This window comes from Carlito syrichta, unplaced genomic scaffold (genome assembly GCF_000164805.1).
Source record: "Carlito syrichta isolate Samal-C Ts95f unplaced genomic scaffold, Tarsius_syrichta-2.0.1 Scaffold316380, whole genome shotgun sequence".
Taxonomy (NCBI): Eukaryota; Metazoa; Chordata; class Mammalia; order Primates; family Tarsiidae; genus Carlito; species Carlito syrichta.
The window spans coordinates 668,867-689,580 of record NW_007260476.1 but is presented as its reverse complement, the minus strand read 5'-3'; the positions used below and the strand labels follow the sequence as shown (position 1 = coordinate 689,580).

General features: G+C 35.6%; 1 protein-coding gene across 7 annotated transcripts in view; it reads left to right on the top strand.

The window, feature by feature from the left end:
- The window catches only part of AGFG1 (ArfGAP with FG repeats 1), a 65,912-nt gene that overhangs the window by 33,939 nt on the left and 11,259 nt on the right, over positions 1–20,714 (top strand). For 3 of the 7 annotated variants that reach the window (XM_021707091.1, XM_021707090.1, XM_008074230.2), the window contains exons 2-9: positions 3,707–3,822; positions 8,049–8,211; positions 9,269–9,422; positions 14,114–14,233; positions 16,303–16,512; positions 17,587–17,767; positions 19,514–19,593; positions 19,809–19,901. In XM_021707091.1, coding sequence (XP_021562766.1) covers positions 3,707–3,822; positions 8,049–8,211; positions 9,269–9,422; positions 14,114–14,233; positions 16,303–16,512; positions 17,587–17,767; positions 19,514–19,593; positions 19,809–19,901 — 1,117 coding nt within the window. Of the gene's footprint in view, positions 1–3,706; positions 3,823–8,048; positions 8,212–9,268; positions 9,423–14,113; positions 14,234–14,916; positions 14,989–16,302; positions 16,513–17,586; positions 17,768–19,513; positions 19,594–19,808; positions 19,902–20,714 lie in introns of all 7 variants that reach the window. The other 4 variants (XM_021707089.1, XM_021707088.1, XM_021707092.1 and 1 more) reach the window with 2 other exon arrangements.

Genomic DNA, 20,714 nt, shown 5'->3' with positions numbered 1-20,714 from the left:
CCGCTGCCCAGGCGGGTCTCGAACCCGCGGGCTCAGGCAATCCACTCACCTCAGCCTCCCAAAGGCACGGGATTACAGGCTGGGCCACCGAGCCCGGCACAAGCAGCTATTTTTATTGACTTTCTCTAGCAGTTTGGCCTTTCAGAGAACAGGAACAGAACCGTAGCAGTTAGTGCATAATTTTGAGGGAATCCTACAGGCTGCTTTTGTCAAATATTTATAAAGTCTACCATCAAGCACTGTCTTTGCTTTATATTACTGTTATGAGTGCCAGGATGGCAACTTTGTGATCGGCTTGCCCTCAGACTATCTCCTCTAATTAATTAACTAATTAATATGCTTTATTTATTGCTTTTAGTTTTAATGGTTGTATATGGTAGTGAGTAGAGATTTTAGAATACAGAGACTAGGTGTTATAAAGTTGTCCTGAAGTAATTCTGTCAATTACAGTTAATAGTTTTATGGCTGTGGGCAAATTACTACTATGTCTCTTGTTTTTTTCATTTGGTAAATTTTAAAAAAGAAAAATTCGAAACTTCAAAGTCTCCCTCTGTGAATGTAATGTAAAGCCACAGAATTTTTAAAAATTACATATTGGGAGAACTATTAATTAGGTTTCTGCATAAAGACAGTCTCATGTAGTTCTTTTTAAGCCGCTAAATGTTTATTGGACAAGATGGGCTCTTCACAGTTTATAGTATTTCTAGCAGAGTTACATGACTATTCCTAGGTGTTTGTACTTCTCAGGCTTTGCCACAGAAATGTTTTATAATGGATTGTGCCTTCACTTAGGCCTTGTTTGTGTCAGCTGTTACTTCCTGAACAACTTTATAGTATCCGTACTAAGCCAGGAATAGGAAGGATCCACCTGAAGTATCTTGAAATATGTTTGGGGACATGATAAGAGATAAGGGTGAGTCCTTTTTCCTATCTTTCTTTATTTCTCCCTTACCCAGTGCAATGAACAGGTAAGATTGAGAAGGATGTTTTTCCTTTCCTGGTTTCTTAAATATTTGTGAGGCGTTTTGAAGCCAGGTGCTATCTTTTCACAGTGTCATAAATGGTTATTTGAAATAATTTTGGAAACTTGTGGACTTGTTTTTGATAGTTTTACTGAGGAATAATTGATCACAGTAGCTTGTGTATATGTGAAATGTATAATTTGATGAGTCTTAACACATGTATATACCATGAAACCACCACCACAATAACAAGATAGCATACATTTTATTATCCCCAAGAGCTTCCTTATGCTCCTTTGTAATTAATCCACTGACCTGCTTTTCATTGCTATAGATAAGTTTACATTTTCTAAAATGTTAAGTGAATGGAATTATACAATATGTACCTTTAGTTTTGGCCTGACTTATCTCAGCATAATCTTAATATGTTGTTCTTGTATCAATAGTTTGTTCCTTTTAATTGTGGAATTGTATTCACTTTGAATATTCCACAATTTGTTTACTCATTCACCTGTTGTTCTTTTTTTTTCTTTTTTTAGATTGGAAAATATAGTTTATTTTGAAAGTAAATTAGAGGTAGAAAGAGGAGATTCACCTCCCCAAGCCAGGTGAGGGGAACAAAGCTAGGAAAATATGGCAGCTGAAGCTCAAAGAACACCTGACCTGGCCAGTGCTTAACAAAACAATGGCGTTTTATCTATTTGTGGACATTTATGTTATTCCAGTTTGGAGTTGTTATCAGTAAAGCCGCTGTGAATATTTATGTACAATCTGAATGTAGACAAGTACTTTTATTTTTCTTGGGTAAATACCTAGAAGTAGAGTGCCTAGGTTATGTGCCAGGTATATATGTTTAACTCTTAAGAAACTGCCAAACTGTTTTCCAAAGTGGTTATACCATTTTACATTCTCAGAAGTTCCGGTTGTCCATACTATTTCCAAGACCTGGTGTTGTCACTATTTTTAGCTTTTTAAGTGGTATCTATGGGTGTCTTGTTGCGTCTCAGTATCATTTTAATTTGCATTTTCTATATGACTAATGGTGGTAGGTTGCTAGTATCTTCTTTGGTGAAGCATTTTTTCAGATCTTTTGCCTCCTTTTTAAGGTATTGGGTTGTTTGTTTGTTTTTTTGAAAGAGAGAAAGCAGGATTTATTGAGAGGACAGAAAAGCTTCCACAATGGGAGGGGACCCAAGGGGTTTGCCCATTTGTCTTTTTTATAATTGAACTGTAGGAGTCCTTTCGATATTCTAGATTCAAGTTCTTATACATTTTGAAAATACTTTTTTATCGCTTGGTAGCTTGCGTTTTTGTTTGTTTTTTGTTTTTTTTTTTTTAGTTGAAGTCTCACTCTGTCGCCCAGACTAGAGTGCAGTGGCATACTGCCGGCCACTGCACTGCAAACTTGACCTGATGGGCTCCGGCGATCCTTCCACCTCAGCCTTCCAAGTAGCTGGAACTACAGGCGCACGCTACTACGCCCGGCTAATTTTTGATTTATTATAGAGATGAGGTCTTGCCAAGTTGCCCCGGTGGGTCTCGAACCCTCCGGCTCAGGCAGTCCACTCATCTCGGCCTCCCAAAGTGCGGGATTACAGGCTGAGCCACCAAGCCCAGCCTTTTTTAAAAAAATTTTTTTTATTTATTTATTTTGAGTTGGAGTCTCACTCTGTTGCCCTGACAGGAGTGCAGTGGCACGCTCCCAGCCACCACAGCCTTGACCTGCTGGGCTCCGGCAATCCTTCCCGCCTCAGCCACGCCCAGCTAATTTTTGATTTTATTGTAGAGATGAGGTCTTGCCAAGTTGCCCAGGTGTGTCTCGAACGCAGGAGTTCAGGCAATCCATTCACCTCGGCCTCCCAAAGCGCTGTGGGATCACAGGCTGAGCCACTAAGCCTGGTCGTGTTTTTTTTCTTTTAAGTTTTTTTAAGCGCAATTTTTAATTTTAATTAAGTTTACTTCATCAGTTTTTTCTTTATAGTTCTTTTGGCGTTCTTTGCATATTATTTGAGTTATGCTGCATATCTTTTTTGATTTTTCTAAAAAGTTTAATCTCAGAATGTCGTGTTTTTAGCTATTGGACAACAAAGCATAGGAGACAGCTATAAAGCTAGTGTTGTATATACCTTGTATTTGTGTTTGTTATTGTTGCACTTTAATAGCAAATTGTGATTCCAGTAGTTTTTGCTTGATTTTTGTTTTTTAAATTTAAAAAATTTTTTTTTTTAGAGACGAGGTCTCACTATTTTGCCTAGGCTGGTCTCAAAACTCCTGAGCTCAAGTGATTCTCCTGCCTCAGCCTCCTAAAGTGCTGAGATTGTAGGAATGAGCCACTACTCCTGGCCTGATTTTTAAACTTGTTTAAGGGCCTATAAAATTGCTACTGGTTTATGTCCTCTGTTATATGGATAAGGGAATAGAGGTTCTATCAGATTACGTGACTTTGCTAATAGTAAAGTTTATGATCATGCCAAGACCAAAAAAACCCTCCAGGTCCTTGATCCTTTCAAATCTCATTTCACTATTTATTTCCCAATGAGGTACTCTTTATGATTCTGTTGCTAAATTTTACTGCATACTGCAACACATTAAAATAAATGTAACTCCTTCATTTCTGGTCATAATAAACATCCTCATTGAAAAAAGTATTATCACAACTACTAAAAGATTAGCTTTCTGAAAGAATCATAATTTCTTCTTAAGTAAAGTTGAATTAACACTTTTTTCTTTAATTCTTTTTAAAGGTCTGTAAACAGATTTGGCTAGGATTATTTGATGATAGATCTTCAGCAATTCCAGACTTCAGGGATCCACAAAAAGTGAAAGAGTTTCTACAAGAAAAATATGAAAAGAAAAGATGGTGAGTGAATAGTTTTTATTTAGAGTAAAGCCTCCCAAAATTTATGGGTAGGTTAGTTTGACACAATGAAGGACAGAAGGCAGACAGGAAGGAAATAATTAAGTAGGTAGGTGGGTAGATATTCATTATCCTTTGACTTTTTATTGTATTTGGTTTCCAAAACCCTTTACCTCTACTTTATCATAACTCATCTATACCTAACAGCAGCCTGTTTTGCTTTTTGTTATAGTAATAAAGGGCCTCTTACCTTTTTTGGGAATTAGGAATCTTTCTGTTTAATCCTTTCCTATTCCCGTTAACTTCTGTAGACAATTTTTAGTCCTACAAATCTCCTTTCTTTTCTTTTCTTTTCTTTTTTTTTTTGTCAGAGTCTCACTCTGTTGCCCAGGCTGGAGTGCAGTGGCACACTGCTCACTGCCACTGCATCCTCAACCTGCTGGGCTCAGGTGATCCTTCTGCCTCAGCCTTCCAAGTAGCTGGAACAACAGGCACACACCACCATGCCCGGCTAATTTTTGTGTTTTATTGTAGAGACGAGATCTCACCAAGTTGCCCAGGCTGGTCTTGAACCCCCAGGCAATCCTCTCGCTTTGGCCTCCCAAAGTGCTGGGATTACAGGCTGTGTCACCATGCGCAGCCCAAAATCTCCTTTCTTAGATCATTATTAATTTACCAAATATTTATTGAGTAGTTTTTTTTTTTTAGTAGTATCTTCCTTATACTAGTCACGATGCTAAAGCTGTGGCGTAGTAATCTATCCACTTACTCGTGTCTTATAGTAAGTCTCTGCTCAAAATATCTCTTTCCACCCAATAAATCAGTTTGCTTCCTCATTAAGGGAATGCTTCCTAATTATGTTTATCAGATGTTAATTTTTAAAATGAAATTCCAACAGGTTATACATATGTATGTACGTCTACTAAGCCCTTTAAAGCACAGCAGAGACAACATCCATAGGGCTATTGTTCAGTTTCTTAGGAATCTTCATTTTTAGTTACATGAGCAAAATTTAAGTACCGTTGATTAAGACTCACTAACTACAAACTCTTTTGGTTGTTTCTTCATCAATATTGAAGTGTATATTTCCTTCTTGGTAGATTAAGATGGGACAGAGAGTCACAAATAGAGGGAATACATAAAGGGGAAGGAAATGGCTTCTTATTTACCTGAGGAACTGTATTTTAACCCAGAAAATGATCTATTCAGAACCTGTTTTGGTCCTGAGGAAACACTTGCTATGGTTTACGGGAGAGGTCTTTATCTTCATTTAGTGAGCACATTAGCTCTGACTTGTATGCTTTGTCAAAATTTGCATTCTTAATTTCACTACAAAGTAGACAACTTTTTGCAAAGCAGGATTAGCTAGGGCTATATTCAGGTGCACTTAAATACATTGCGTATGACTATAGATTAAAATACACCAGTAAAATTGTTGCTTAGGAAAGTAGAGCATATTAAAAGGTGGGGTGATAGTAAAAATGCGGTGGCATAAGTGATTATTTGAAAATGAAAGGTATAATCATCCTTTTATCATTTTAGTTCTTAATTTCCTAGGCCTTCCATCCTGTAGGTAAGACTGTTTTCCTGACTGGGTGTGGTGGCTCATGACTGTAATCCTAGCACTTGGGAGGCCAAGGCAAGAGAATTGCCTGAGTACAGGGGTTTGAGACCAATCTGGGCAAGTTGGTGAGACCTCGTCTCTACAATAAATCAAGAAAAAATTAGCCAAGTGATGGCGCCTGCCTGTGGTTCCAGCTACTTGGAAGGCTGAGGCAGAAGGATCGCCTGAGACCAGCAGGTCGAGGCTCCGGTGGCTGGGGGAGCCTGCCACTGCACTCCAACCTGGGTGATGCAATGAGAGTTCGACTTAAAAAACAAAAATAAAACCGCTGTTTTCCTTGCATAGCCCTAACCTAATATTGGTTTTCTCAGCAGTGTTATTCTTAGCAGTTCAGAAAGTCAGTTTAGTTAGGACTTTGCTAGAATTTTAGATTGGTTAGCTTTAGTTATCGAGAGAAATGTGAGTGTAACATCTGATAGAATTAAAACCATAGGCCCCTCACCCCTTCATTTGAAACAATAATATATGATTCAAATCATTACCCAAATAGCTGAAAACCTCAAATAATTATAATTTGTATTATTTTTTCTTTCCCAAGAAGCAGGATAGTAAGAACAAGAGTAAAACAAATACAGAGTTTAAGTGGTAGATGGAGAGGGAGAAGTGACCATCATTTAAGAGGTCCAGGTCCTGTACATTTTTATTCCAGATTCCTGCACACCTGTAACATGTTACTAGAGTGAAGTGAAAATGATTTTTTTAACTTGGTATAAACACTATTCAAATGCAGTCTCCCTTATAATACTCACTGTAGGAACCTATACTTAAAACAGTAATGCAGCCGGGCTCGGTGGCTCAGCCTGTAATCCCGCACCTTTGGGAGGCTGAGGTGAGTGGATTGCCTGAGCCCGCGGGTTTGAGACCCGCCTGGGCAGGTGAGACCTCATCTCTACAATAAAATAAAAAAATAGTCGGGCGTGGTAGCGCGCACCTGTAATTCCGGCTACTCAGAAGGCTGAGGCGCAAGGATCGCCAGAGCCCAGCAGGTCAAGGCTGCAGTGGCTGGGAGTGGCCACTGCACTCCAGTCTGGGCAACAGAGTGAGACTCCAACTCAAAAAATAAAAACAAAAAAAAAAAATAGTAATGCTGGTATTATCTAAAGGGATTTTGAAATTGTTCTTTTGACCAGTTCTCAAATCACTTTCCTTCCATGTTATACAAGATTAATAAGACTTTGGGACTAATAACTCTTACTGATTTTATTCTTAGGTGAGACTTGGCTATACTCAACATGATATCATTAGTGATATAGTAAATTACGGGAAAGCATGACTTCTTGTATTTGTTCTCATATCTCTTGTAATCTTTCCCATTTACTGAAAAAAAGTGTTTTATTGTTTGTGATTTTTACTTAGTTTGAAAACAACTAATAAACACCTTTACTAGGACTAGTCTGAATGCTTTACAGATGTTAACTTGTTGAACACACACAGCAACCCGATCTCTCCATTTTGTAAATGAAAAAAATGGAAGTAAAAAGAGTTTAAATAGTTTGCACAAGGTTTCACATCACAGGTATAGTTGTAATATGAACTCTGTCTTCTCTGGAATAAATATTCTTAACCACTCTGTTTTCCTACTTTCCCCACCTACTGAATATGGGGGGCAGGGGGTGGAGTGAAAGGAAGGTAGGACAAAACTCAGAATTACAGAGAACAAAAGCTCTTACATAATCCCAACCCTAGAAGTTAGCATTGCCAGTAATTTGGGTGCTATATCCTTACACGACTTCTCTTTCCTTCCTTCACTACCCTTCCATGATTCCTGTATTTACATGACTGGGATCAAACCTGAAAGACCTGTTAAGGTTTATGGACATCTTTTTATGTTAAAGTCAGAGTAGCTATGTAGTAATATGTTGTATGCATTTTAACATAATCTCTTAAAATATTTTTCTCCTGCTGGATGTTGGCTTTGTCTTCCAGTTTTTTGAAGTTATAAAGAGTACCGTGGTAAGAATAGTTTCTAGAAGTGGTATTACTGGTGTACAAAGCATACCTATTTATATATTTTAGTAGGTAGCAATAGAAAATTTGTAAAGTCTGCACTCAGATCATAAGTGAATACAACCTTAATTTGCATTTTTATTGGGTTAAAAGTGTTCTTGTTTCTGTGTCAAGTTTTGTAAATTGCTTATTCTAGTCATTTAAAATGGGGTTGTTGATCTTGTTCTTATAGATGTGTAATAGGCCTTTATATTTTAGACTGTTAACTGTGATACAATGTTTTCCTATCTTCTTATCGGTCTTCAGATGTTATTTATGAACTTAAGATGTTTTTAAAAATTACAGTGTTAACTATTGATCGTGACTAACTGTAGATTCTCCATTGTTTAAAAAAAGTAGTTGTTATCTTGTATTATCTTAAAAAATCGTAAGTAAATAATTGAAACACATTTTCTGGTTATTCTTTATTGCTCTTTCTCTGAGTTTAGGATTCAATTAAATGTAATCCTAAACTATTAATTCTAAGTGAGAGGTTTTCAAATAAGCTAAAAGTTGAAATAATCTTATAAAAAATTAGAATTAAGCGTGTCATTTTTTAGTGTAGAATTTTCTTTAGTTTTAATTAATTTTTCTTAGTTAACTAATTTTCACATTTTAGGTATGTCCCGCCAGAACAAGCCAAAGTGGTGGCATCAGTGCATGCATCTATTTCAGGGTCCTCTGCCAGTAGCACAAGCAGCACACCTGAGGTCAAACCACTGAAGTCTCTTTTAGGGGATTCTGCACCAGCACTGCACTTAAATAAGGGTACACCAAGTCAGGTGAGTAGTCTGTAAATCTTTGTGGACTTCTTAAGGAGAATTGAGTATCAAGAATTTGATTTTTTTTTTTTTTTTTTTGAGTTGGAGTCTCATTCTGTCACCCAGGCTGTAGTGCAGTGGCATGATCATGGCTGCTATAACCTCGACCTGCCTCAGGCTTCCAAGTAGCTGGAATGACAGGTGTATGCCATCACGCCTAGTTTATTTTTTTAAAAAAATTTTTGTAGAGATGAGGTCTTGCCATATTGTGCAGGGTGGTTTTGAACTCCTGGGCTCAGGCAATCCTCTTGCCTCAGGCTTCCAAACTGCTGGAATTACAGGTGTGAGCCATCATACCCGGCCAAGAGTTTGAGATTTCTTTAAGACAGCAGCATAACCCTGTATGCCAGTAGCATTATGTCCTAATGACTTATAATACATTAAAAGATAGTTAAGTGGCTGAAATGTGTATATTTTTCTTCTTTTTGCTTTTGCTAATATTCTTTGACTTCTAGAACTGATGCTTTGTAAGGTATATGATACAGGAATGTTGCTATAGCTATATACAATTGTTAAAACATGAATCTATGGTGACCGTTAGAGTTAGACCTGTAATATAACCTCTGACACACTTTTACAGGAAGAAATTTCTTAAACAGTAGAATTTTCCCACATGTCTGATTATGAAACATAGGTAGCTTTGCAGTATGTCTTATTTTCAAAAACTGATCAAACTGTCTGTTCATAGGTTGTACCTAAATAAAGTTTGTACTTCTGCACTTTATATTACAGTTGAAGGAACTTTGTAGATCTGTTACTGTGTGACATTGCAACCTATATCCCATCCAAGAATGGTTCTCAGGCATAGTACTATGGATTAAATTCTGTCCTTTTAAGTAATGCATCCTAGGACATCTGAATAAATCACTGTTTTTGCAAAAGGTTTGAGTGAAAAATGAGAAGAGGTAATTCTTCCTGTGTATAAATGTGTTTTAAGTTTGGCAAATTGAAGGTAGTTTTATATAAAAATTTTACTGATTGGACTGGAAAATCTTTATTGATAATCTATGTTTTATAGTCCCCAGTTGTAGGTCGCTCTCAAGGGCAGCAGCAGGAGAAGAAGCAGTTTGACCTTTTGAGTGATCTTGGCTCAGACATCTTTGCCGCTCCAGCTCCTCAGTCAACAGCTACAGCCAATTTTGCTAACTTTGCACATTTCAACAGTCATGCAGGTAAGTGTTTTTCCCAGCAACTTTTGCCTAGGGATGTCCATTAAGAACTAAAAAACATCAATTCTTTATTAAACTTGAGGATCAGTCAACGTGTTTTGTTGAGATATAGGGTGTAACTGCATACCCCATAACTGCTAAGGTGTAGTATATAATATATAACTGTGGTGCATTTTAATCACAGAAGAAATTACATTTAATGTCAGATATTGTCATGACCTCTTTCCATGGAAAATTGGGAAAAGGCTTTAGTGTCTATTTTTTTACCCCTTTATTATAGAAAATTGCAAACATTTAGTAACTGGATACAGCCCTTATATACTAATAACTCATGCCTAATTTTGTTTCATCATTCTACCCACTCATTATTTTGAAGCAAATTTTACTAATAGTGTTAGTTTATCCTTGAATATTGTATATATCTGTAAAACCAAAAGACCTTTTTTTGGTTAAACATAACTACAGTAGTAGTATCACTTCCTAAATAGTAGTAGTAATAAAGTGTGGAAATTTTCATTCTGGTCCAAATTTTTCCATATGCGCACACACATATACATACATATACATATAGTTTGTTTGAAACAGGTTTCCAATAAGGTCCCCATACTGCAGTTGTGAGATATGTTTCTCTTTTTTTTGAGTTGGAGTCTCACTCTGTCGCCCAGACTGGACCTCGACCTGCTGGGCTCCGGCGATCCTTCCGCCTCAGCCTTCCAAGTAGCCGGAATTACAGGCATGCGCTACCACACCCGACTGATTTTTTGATTTATTGTAGAGATGAGGCCTCACTGCCCAGGCAGGTCTCGAACCCGCGGGCTCAGGCAATCCACTCACCTCATCCTCCCAAAGGCGCGGGATTACAGACTGAGCCACCGAGCCCGGCTCAGAGATATGTTTCTTAGGTCTCTTGGTCTTCTTCCTCCATTTCTTTTTTTCTCCTCTGTAATTTATTTGTTAAAGAAACCAGGTTATTTTTTCCTGTAGAGTCTTTGGTAGTCTGAATTTGTTGATTGAATCACTATAGTGCCCTTAATTTAGCTAGTTGCTTTCTTCTCTGCAAATTGGTTGTTGGATCTGAAGACTTGATCAGTTATAGATTCTTCATGTGGGTAGGATGGGTGGCTAGAGGGCACTATTTAGGGTTTAAGGGGCACTTAATTTTGGATTGTCTCTATTTGTAATGTTAGCTATTGGTGCTCAGTGCCTGGGTCCATTGTGCAAAATCAAATTTATTCCTTCACTTATCAGCAGAAATACCTCTTTAAAAATCTTTGATTATCTGGTGGCATGATTTGTATAGGAAAGTCAGGATAACCTGATAGATTCTTTTCAATTAGATATCAGAAAAATAATTTGATTTCCTAGCATTTTCTAATGATAACCTTTTTTTGTTTAGTACCATTGTGACTTCATAGATTTAAACATTTTCTACATCTTGATTTTTTGTTATTATTATCCCTATGAATGCTCAGATTATCCTGTCTTTGGAGTAGGAACATCTTGAGGTTGATTCCTGAAGCTATGTAACTTTTTTTGACATAACTCTTGTAGTCTTTGTACGGCTTTTTCTCCCCTGCCCCCTTATTCTCAAATTTAATATATTTGTTACAAAGTTCAATGCACATCACCAGAAATTAGAAATCGTGGAGTTTTATTTTGTTAAATATACAAGCCTTACAGAGTTATCCAGGTAACATTTAAAAATTGACTATTGAAGTGTAGATGTAGTCATTTGTCTCTCTCCTTAATTGTAATAGCAACAGTCTAATAGGTAGGGAAGTAGCATAATGTAGTGAAAGAACGTGGGCTTTGGAATTGGGACAACTTGGGTTCAAATACTGACTTTGTTTCTTATTATCCATATAATCTTGGGCAAATTACCTAATATTTCTTAATTTTTAATTCTATAAATTGGCTTTGATAACTTCTTCAGTGGTGAGGTTCAAATGAGATGATGCATTTAAGGGGTTTAGCACTGGAAGATACAATAGTATATTTTTCTCTTTTTTTTTACACACACCCTGCATATATATATATACACACATATACTCTTATGTAGGTATATGTATTTGTATGCCTATGTTTGTTTAACAAAAGGGATCATACCTTATATCAAGATTTTATCCTGTTTTAATCTTTGGAGCTTAATTAAGGTTCACCAAATGGTTTAGATTCCTTTCCTAACAGCTTGGTAATTTTTTTGAGTCTTTACAGGTGCTTCTTTGTTGTGTTTATACTGAAAATTATATCATAGAAAGTTTACCAAACCAAATGTAGAGCACTAATTTAGAGATTTAGTCATTTTGTAGTTTTATTTGATAATTTAAAGCTTTACTTTATATTATTTTCTTTTTTCTTTTTTTTTTTTTTTTTTTGAGTTGGAGTCTCACTCTGTCACCCAGACTGGAGTGCAGTGGCCGCTCCCAGCCACCGCAGCCTGGACCTGCTGGGCTCTGGCGATCCTTTCACCTCAGCCTTCCAAGTACCCAGAATTACAGGCATGGGCTACCACGCCCGACTGACTTTTTTTTAATTTATTTATTGTAGAGATGAGGTCTCACTGCCCAGGTGGGTCTCGAACCCGCGGGCTCAGGCAATCCACTCACCTCAGCCTCCCAAAGGTGCGCGATTACAGGCTGAGCCACCGAGCCCGGCACTTTATATTATTTTCACGTGTGTATTGGATATTGATTAAAGCTTAGTTTCTTTGTCATAGATTTCTATAACTTGAATTATAAACAAAAATTCAAGACTATCTTTCTCATACATGTGTTTAACAATTTGATGAGCTTAACAGAAACCAGCACTGACAATTGATGTTCTATTTAAGGACATGTTTTAGAAAGAAATTATAGTGTGATATTTTTGTGTTTCATGTGTGTATTTGCTTTAAAAAGAAATGAATGACAGGTTTCTCTTTTAGGAAAAGTTGTACTGAGAATGGTAAGAAATTGGGAAGCTTAAATTGTTGGGGCGATGGTAGGTTTCCCTTGTCCTACATTAGCAGAGCTGCAAAAGTTTAGAAAACCTGGAGTGCCTCTTCTCTTCACCCTCCAGAAAGGAAGCCATTTCTCCCTCTTACTAGACAAGGGGTCTCGCTTTTTGTTCCCACCTCTTGCATTTCAATGCTGGTAAAAAGAGTTGGTGAAGTGCTAATTAATATAGAGTGAAACTTCTGTGGTTTATGAATAATTCTGGTTTTATCCCCACTTTAGATTTATTGAAATTACTGATAAGTATCTACCAAACTCCTTTGTAGATTTCCAACATATTTCATTTTTTTTCCTGTGTGTCTGTCTTTAAATGCAATTTGTGAGTGTTCACAGGTAAGGAAATTAATGTTGCATTTTTTTTTTTGTAGCCATGTCAGCCAAAAAAAAAAAGTGCAAATCACTACATCTCCACAGGCTTAATTTGTACCAGGATTGCACTCATGCTTTCATTAGCTTTATTAAAATGCTCTTTGAAAACAATATCCATTATTTGATTGTAGAATATGTTGAAAAGGGAAAAAATCTACATTTTTATCATATTGATAGAAGGTCTTAACTGTTTTGTCTTATTCCAGTGTGTGGTGGAAATGGAGTATGGGGAAGTAGTATAATAGTCATGTAGGCTAACTAAAAGTCAGGTTCCCTGAGAGTAGTTGTTTTTTAGCTTCAGGTTCTTGCTTATTTGCAAATGATTACTCAAATTACCTTTTTATAAGCTTCATTTTTAAAATGGTTGCATTATTTTCCATTACATAATATTCCTTAATATGTTTAAGTGATCCTTTATTGGTGGTCATTTGAGTTTCTAATTTTTTCACTATTATAAAAAACATGTTTTCTAGCATTTAGGTACAGCCATACTCATTTACAAGATTATTTCTTTACAAACACTTCCTAGAAGTAGAACTGCGTGAAAGCATTTTAAGTGGTTCTTTTTCCTGTGTTCATGACATTTAACTTTTCCCTATCCTGTGGACATGCTTTTCATTCTTGCCTCTTGACATTCCCTTTCCCAAATACCAGCCATTTCTCATTCTCATCATATCCTCTATAAAATCCTTATCCAACATCTGTTTTGGTCTTGAAAAAAAAAAAACTTTTGAATTTTTCTTTTAGAATTTTTCTTAAATTTTAATGTGAGTTTAAAATAGCAGGCTTCAATAGACTGTGAATATTTTCAGTTAATTCGGTGACCTTGTCCTTGTACAAATTTTTTTGTTTTTATGTGAAAATGGTGGGACATATTTGTAATTAAAAAAAACCCAGAATGCTTTATTTATGTAATTAAGCCATCTTTATATTGTTATTTTATATTTAGATTATTTAAATTCACATAGCTAATTGCCATTTTAACTCAGTGAATTTTTCATAATGTTTTGTTGTACATCTTTGTTTATCTTACTGTAATGAATGTATTTAGTGCTCTGAACTAATTTCTTTTGTTAATGGAGTCACTCTTATAGTACAACTCATTCACAGGATATTGTGTACAGATTTATCATTGCACAAAGTGTTTTTGGAAATAATTGACTTAAATGCTGGTGGGATGTAAAATCTGATTTCTAAGTGTATTCTCTATAAATTCTATAAATGAATTTTGATACATAGAAACTTTTCATAAAATTCTTAAATTCATTTGTCATGTATTTTCGTTTGCAGTTTTCATATTCATTAACATGTGTTGTTCCTTACCATTTACAGCTCAGAATTCTGCAAATGCAGATTTTGCAAACTTTGATGCATTTGGACAGTCTAGTGGTTCGAGTAATTTTGGAGGTTTCCCCACAGCAAGTCATTCTCCTTTTCAGCCCCAAACTACAGGTAGAGCTTCTCCAGCATTGTGCTTAAGTGTTTACTTTAACAAACAAAACTAAGTGTAGTTTTGAAAAATTACTCTAATCTTAAATTTTACTACTATCTGGTTTTAAAATAGTTCCATCTTGCAAAGCTCTGGGGAAACCTGAACTCTTTTTTTTCTTTTTTCCTATGTTCATTTGTTTTTCTGTACTTTTTGGTATGTTGTCTAATTGACAGCATCCATTCTCCTTCTTTTCCTGCACATGAACCATCCTTAAATCTCCCATGCACAAAGGTATTAAAGTACTAACAATTTCTTAGGTTCATAGAACACATTAATTTAGCCTGACATTATACCTCTGAATAAAGGTAGCTAATTGACTGCTTCCATAGAACTAAAAATGTAAATAATTTTCAGGGCAACGAGCTTGAGAAAACATTTTAAATGACATTAGTCAAGAGTAGCTTATTTAATGATCACTTTAATCAAATTTGGAAATAGTTTTCTGTGCAGGAATTGATCTTTAATCATTGAATACCTTCCCATAAAATGTACTGTTTTCAGAAACTCATTGAACCTTTGTTTAGATCTTTGGTTGATTTCTTTCAACTTTTAACTCTGTGTGTTGTCTTAAAGCCTTTTCTTTCAATTTTCTTTTTTTTTTTTTCTTTAACTTTCATCATTTACATAATTTCTGGCTGTCCAGCATTTAGAATGCTTTCATCTAGCTGCAGTTTTGGTGAATTTACTTCAGCTTTTCCTCTCCAGGCTACTCACAGTAAGTTCTGTTGTCAAGTAGGCATCTTTTACTAATTTGTATGTTTTTGCTATATTTCACGGACTTTTTCAACTATATATTGTTATTCATTACTTAATGATAATCCTTCGTAATCACTTTTGCTCTCCTTTCTCTGTAACTAAATTTAGAGTTAGAGAATACAGTAGTATATAATAAAAGTTAATTGGTTTAATAATAATTCAGTTTTTAATAATTTGAAATAAAATTCTTTGTACAAATTTTGAAAGTTTAGTAGGCACTTTGTTTTCCTGCTAGTTGTAGATAGATCACCATCTTTGAAATAGACATATATATTTATAAAAAATAGAAATACAGACATATTTTACTTAGGTATTAATTGAAAATAGCCAGAGTAAATTCCTGAAATAAATTTTATTAGTATATATTTGTCTTAGGATGTCTAAAAAACTGGAAGAAAGTGTTTGTATTATTTTTTAATAGGGGTACATTAATTGTTATAAAAGTATCTATGTGCCTTTTCTGTCATTTTAACATATAACTGTAAATATGCTATTTTGATTGCTGCAACTAAGGGTTTAGAAATAAAAAACTAAGTCTTAAAAAGTGTAGGATCAAAAGCAAAAAATGCAGTAATACTGGTTTTAGTCTTTTGATAATACTTAGGGAAGTCTCTAGGTGGAGAACAGGCTAAAGATTTAGCAGGTTATATACCATAGTCAAACATTGCTATAATGTTTTATACACTATTTTTTATGCTTTGAACTATATGGTAGGGCATGATATTACTGTAAACATTATGGTATTGTGTGCATATTACGTTATGTGGAATTAAATAATAACTCTTCAAGTGAAGTAAATCTAAAGTTCAACAGATATCTTACACATTGTTAATCCCTATACTTGGGATTTGTTTAAACCATGTTGCTGTGGAACTACAAAAGATTGAAATTGTCCAAGTAAGATACTTTGCATCTTGTTTGCAGTCTGTGTAGGAAGAACTAGTAAAAAGTTCATAGTATATAGTTGGATGTTCTATAGAGTAACTGAATTTCAAACCAGGAAGCATTGAGTTACTCCACCATGAATTTTATGCTTCACTCCAGGATTGATAATAAACATAGAGACACGTTATCTTACATGTTGACAGGGCCTTTGAAAATCTTGTTAAACAAATGATTAAAAGTCAAGTGTAAGTTGAAAACCATTTGCCAGTCATTGACTAAGGTTGTAAGATTACTTATAGGACACTTTAGGAAGAAATGGTCATATTATCTACCAAAGAATGTTGAGAAAAGTCTAGAAATTTGAATGGTTTTATTTATTTTGTTACAGGTGGAAGTGCTGGATCCGTAAATGCTAATTTTGCTCATTTTGATAACTTCCCCAAATCCTCCAGTGCTGATTTTGGAACCTTCAATACTTCCCAGAGTCATCAAACAGCATCAGCTGTTACTAAAGTTTCAACGAACAAAGCTGGATTACAGACAGCAGACAAATATGCAGCACTTGCTAATTTAGACAATATCTTCAGTGCTGGGCAAGGTATCAAGCTTTAAACAAAACAATACAAATGTGTATCTTAAACAGTGCTCTAAATTTGGTTGTATTTATTCAAATCTGAGGATGGTATGCTTTGCTCAGTTTGTATAGAAATGGTGTCAGCACTAACATTTTGAGTAGAATGTTGACTTGACACATTTTGGACCCTGAAATATCAACTACAAAATTGAAAACGTAGAAACTAATTTGTAAACTTTTAGTTTTAAAACAAAGTAATTGAGAAAACTTTTATTTTGTCCTAGAGAGCATGCTTTACTGCTCTATAGCCATAAAGGACCAAGAAATTTCATTAACAGAGCTTAGTGGAGGGTTATTTGGTGATTTCTGTAACATAGTCAATTTTGAACTATTTTCTGTTAACATTTTGCAGTGAGTGGGTGAGTGTGTGTGTGTTGTAATCCATACATTTTACATATATTTTTATACCTAAGTTTGGTCTTAAGGCTAGTAGCCTCTAAAAATGTATGTTGCAGTGGTGAACAGCAGGGGTCTGGTGCTAGACTGGATTCTGCTTTCTGATCTCTGTGCCAGTTTTTTTTCTCTCCAAAATGAGGTTAAAAATAGGATTGGACTCATGGAGTTGTTATCTGTATTATTGCATGTGAGGCATTTAGAATAGTGCCTAGCACATATTAAGTGCTCCATAAATGTTTCCTGTTATTAATGTCTCTATTTTTTCATGGAGAGCCCTGGGGAATAATACCTTTAATAGATTGTTCACTTTAGGCCTAGCATTTTATGGTATATTTACTTGAATGGGATCTACCTGTCTTGGAGATTTTTACGTAGCATTTTGAGAATTTCTTCATTATGCATAATCTAGGCATGTTATTGGTGCAGAGTCTTAATTTTTGTTACAGAAACAGTATTCAGTCTTTCCCACAAAGCAACTAATCTTGTCCAGTATTGTCTAGATTAGATTAAGACTCTAGAATCCTGTCAATTTATATGCTTAGCTCCAAAATCCTTTTGTTGACCTGTTTCATGGCAAATGTGGTGGACAAATTGGAAGTATAACTTTAACTTTTTGGTGTATTTGCTTTTGTTTGTTCTCAGGTGGTGATCAGGGAAGTGGCTTTGGGACCACAGGTAAAACTCCTGTTGGTTCTGTGGTTTCAGTTCCCAGTCAGTCAAGTGCATCTTCAGACAAGTATGCAGCCCTGGCAGAGCTAGACAGCGTTTTCAGTTCTGCAGCCACCTCCAGTAATGCGTATACTTCCACAAGTAATGCTAGCAGGTACCTTGTCCTAGCCAGCACTCCTGCTTTGTGCTTATCTGTTTTATCCAACTCTGAATAATAATATGGTTCAATAATGACTGTGTTGGGATAAAATAAAAATTCTCAAATAGTTTGTAAAGTTGAGGAAATTGAGTTTAGTTTGCTAATTAAAATATACTCCTTGAATAATTGCCATAATTTGATCTGTTCATTGAATTGGAGGTTTTGTAACTTTTCATCCTTGAACGCTAAAATGTATTTAAGAGTATATAAACATCTCAAAATGGACAGTTATTGTACTCAGATAATCCATTTAGTTGTCACATTATATACTTTTAAGTTACAGTTTTCAATCACGAAGACTGAACAAAGTACCATGTTGTAGCCTTAGTTGTAAATACACCTTTTAAGAGTGTTTACACCAAAGCCCAGCATCAGTTCAGTGTTTCTTCAGTGTCATATTGGTGTTTATAAATAAGCACATCTGTTACTATGCTCAAAGCTATCTGTTGTGAAGAATTTTTGTCAGCAGGAAGTCTAACACATTTTAAGGATATTACACTAAAAAAACCAACAACAACAAAGAAAAAACCTCTTCTAGTCTTAACTTTATTCTAGAGTTAAGGAAACAGACCCAAAAGTGCAGGTGATTTACCCATACAGCATTTTATTCATCTCTGTTTTCCATTCCTGTGGATTGTTTTTACTTCTTTCTTTCGTTATCCTTGTATCTGATTTTTCTTTAATACTTTTTCTAAAGATTAATGTTAGGATTGTAACACTAGCTATTTTGGCTTTTTGATAATAAATTTTCTGTATGCCAGATGGGAAAAATTGACTCCAAAGAATAAAATTTAGGGATGGTTATATCTGTTTTTGCCTACATTAGACATATAATAGTGGACTATAACAGTGGCCATAAAGTCTGGAAGCATAGGCAATTTATACATTTCAAAATGACTTATTGATGTCAAATTACAGTACACCAGTGGTTTGCAAAATGTTGTCCATGAACTGTTTGGCGTACCTGAGACCCTATGAAGTTAAAACTTTAAAAATAATTATTCAGAGACATTATTAGGCTTTCATTAATTGACATTTTTATTGATGGTGTAAAAACAATGGCAGGTAAAACTTGCACAAATTAAGATAGTGGCACCAAACTATACTAGTAGTTATCTGATAGTCATATTATTCTCCACCACCACACATTCAGTTTTATTTTTGTAGTCTTGATTCAGTTTTTACATGACTTTTCTTTTTTTTTTGAGTTGGAGTCTTACTCTGTCGCCCAGACTGGAGTGCAGTGGCCGCTCCCGGCCACCGCAGCCTCGACCTGCTGGGCTCCGGTGATCCTTCCGCCTCAGCCTTTCAAGTAGCCGGGATTACAGGCACGCACTACCATGCCCGGCTGATTTTTTGATTTATTGTAGAGATGAGGTCTCGCTGCCCAGGCGGGTCTCGAACCCACAGGCTCAGGCAATCCACTCACCTCAGCCTCCCAAAGGCGCAGGATTACAGGCTGAGCCACCAAGCCCGGCACATGACTTTTCTTAATGATGCAATAACAATTTTTAATATTATTAAAACTTTACCCTTAAATATGCCTTCTTAATTTTCTGTGTTGGCACCAATGCTGTGATACATGATACGTTAAGTATTAAATATTTCCACGTTTTGTACCTACCCCGTAGATAGATTACCCTTGCTTTTTTTGTTTTTGTTTTGTTTTTTGACATGAACTCTTTGAATATTTGTTTTCAGCAACGTTTTTGGAACAGTGCCAGTGGGTGCTTCTGCACAGACACAGCCTGCTTCTTCAAGTGTGCCTGCTCCATTTGGAGGTGTGTGCTTCTGGTATTTACATTGGTTTTTATGAAGACTCAAAATATATATTGTATAAGCATTTTCTTAGGGATACTGGAAGATAGTCAAAAGTTCAATAATTTATTATCAGAAACCTCAAGTTCTCTATCTTGATAAATATAGTGAAAAATATTTTAAATTTTCAGTACAAAATGTATTAGGATTTTATAGCATATTTTATAATTTTTTAAAGCTACGCCTTCCACAAATCCCTTTGTTGCTGCTGCTGGTCCTTCTGTGGCATCTTCTACAAATCCATTTCAGACCAATGCCAGAGGAGCAACAGGTAAGAAAAAGATAGATTATGAAACAGTAAGCTTTGGGGAAGGTATTTATCACAAAGATACTGTGTGAAGAACATCAGAAAATGAGGCCTTTTTCTTATGTTTCTATGAAGCAAATAGCAAGTAGTTAGAAGAGTTAGTTGTCCATAAAGACAAATACTAGCTGAATTTTTAAAAAAAATCCTGGAAATTAAGAGTTGCGAAGAACCCTATAAATTGTCACCTAGCATCCACTCTCCTCAGTTAAAGCTTTCATTTTCAAGTAGGGAAGCCTAACCATGGAGTTGAGGCTTTCTTAAGATTACACATACAATTTATAGTTTCAGAATTACTGGTTATAACTATTCACTCTTAATAGAACAATTTTATAAGAAATTTTTTTTCTCCATGAGATAGCGTCAGATGAAATTGTTGCCTGAGTTCTTAATAATTAGGTCTTTTTCTAATGAGTACCTCTTTCAGAGTGTTAACATTTTTTAAATTATGGGAATTGGATGAATATTTTCTCTTTTGATAATTTGCTTTATCTCTTTTTTTATTTTTGATTCATATTGCAAGCCAGTCACATCTTTCTCATATTGTATACTTCTTTGACTTTTACTTATCTATTTATTTTTTTGAGTTGGAGTCTCACTCTGTCGCCCAGACTGGAGTATGGTGGCCACTCCTGGCCACTGCAGCCTCGACCTGCTGGGCTTTGGCGATCCTTCCTCCTCAGCCTTCCAAGTAGCTGGAACTACAGGCGCGCACTACCACACCCGGCTAATTTTTTGATTTATTGTAGAGATGAGGTCTCACCAAGTTGCCCAGGCGGG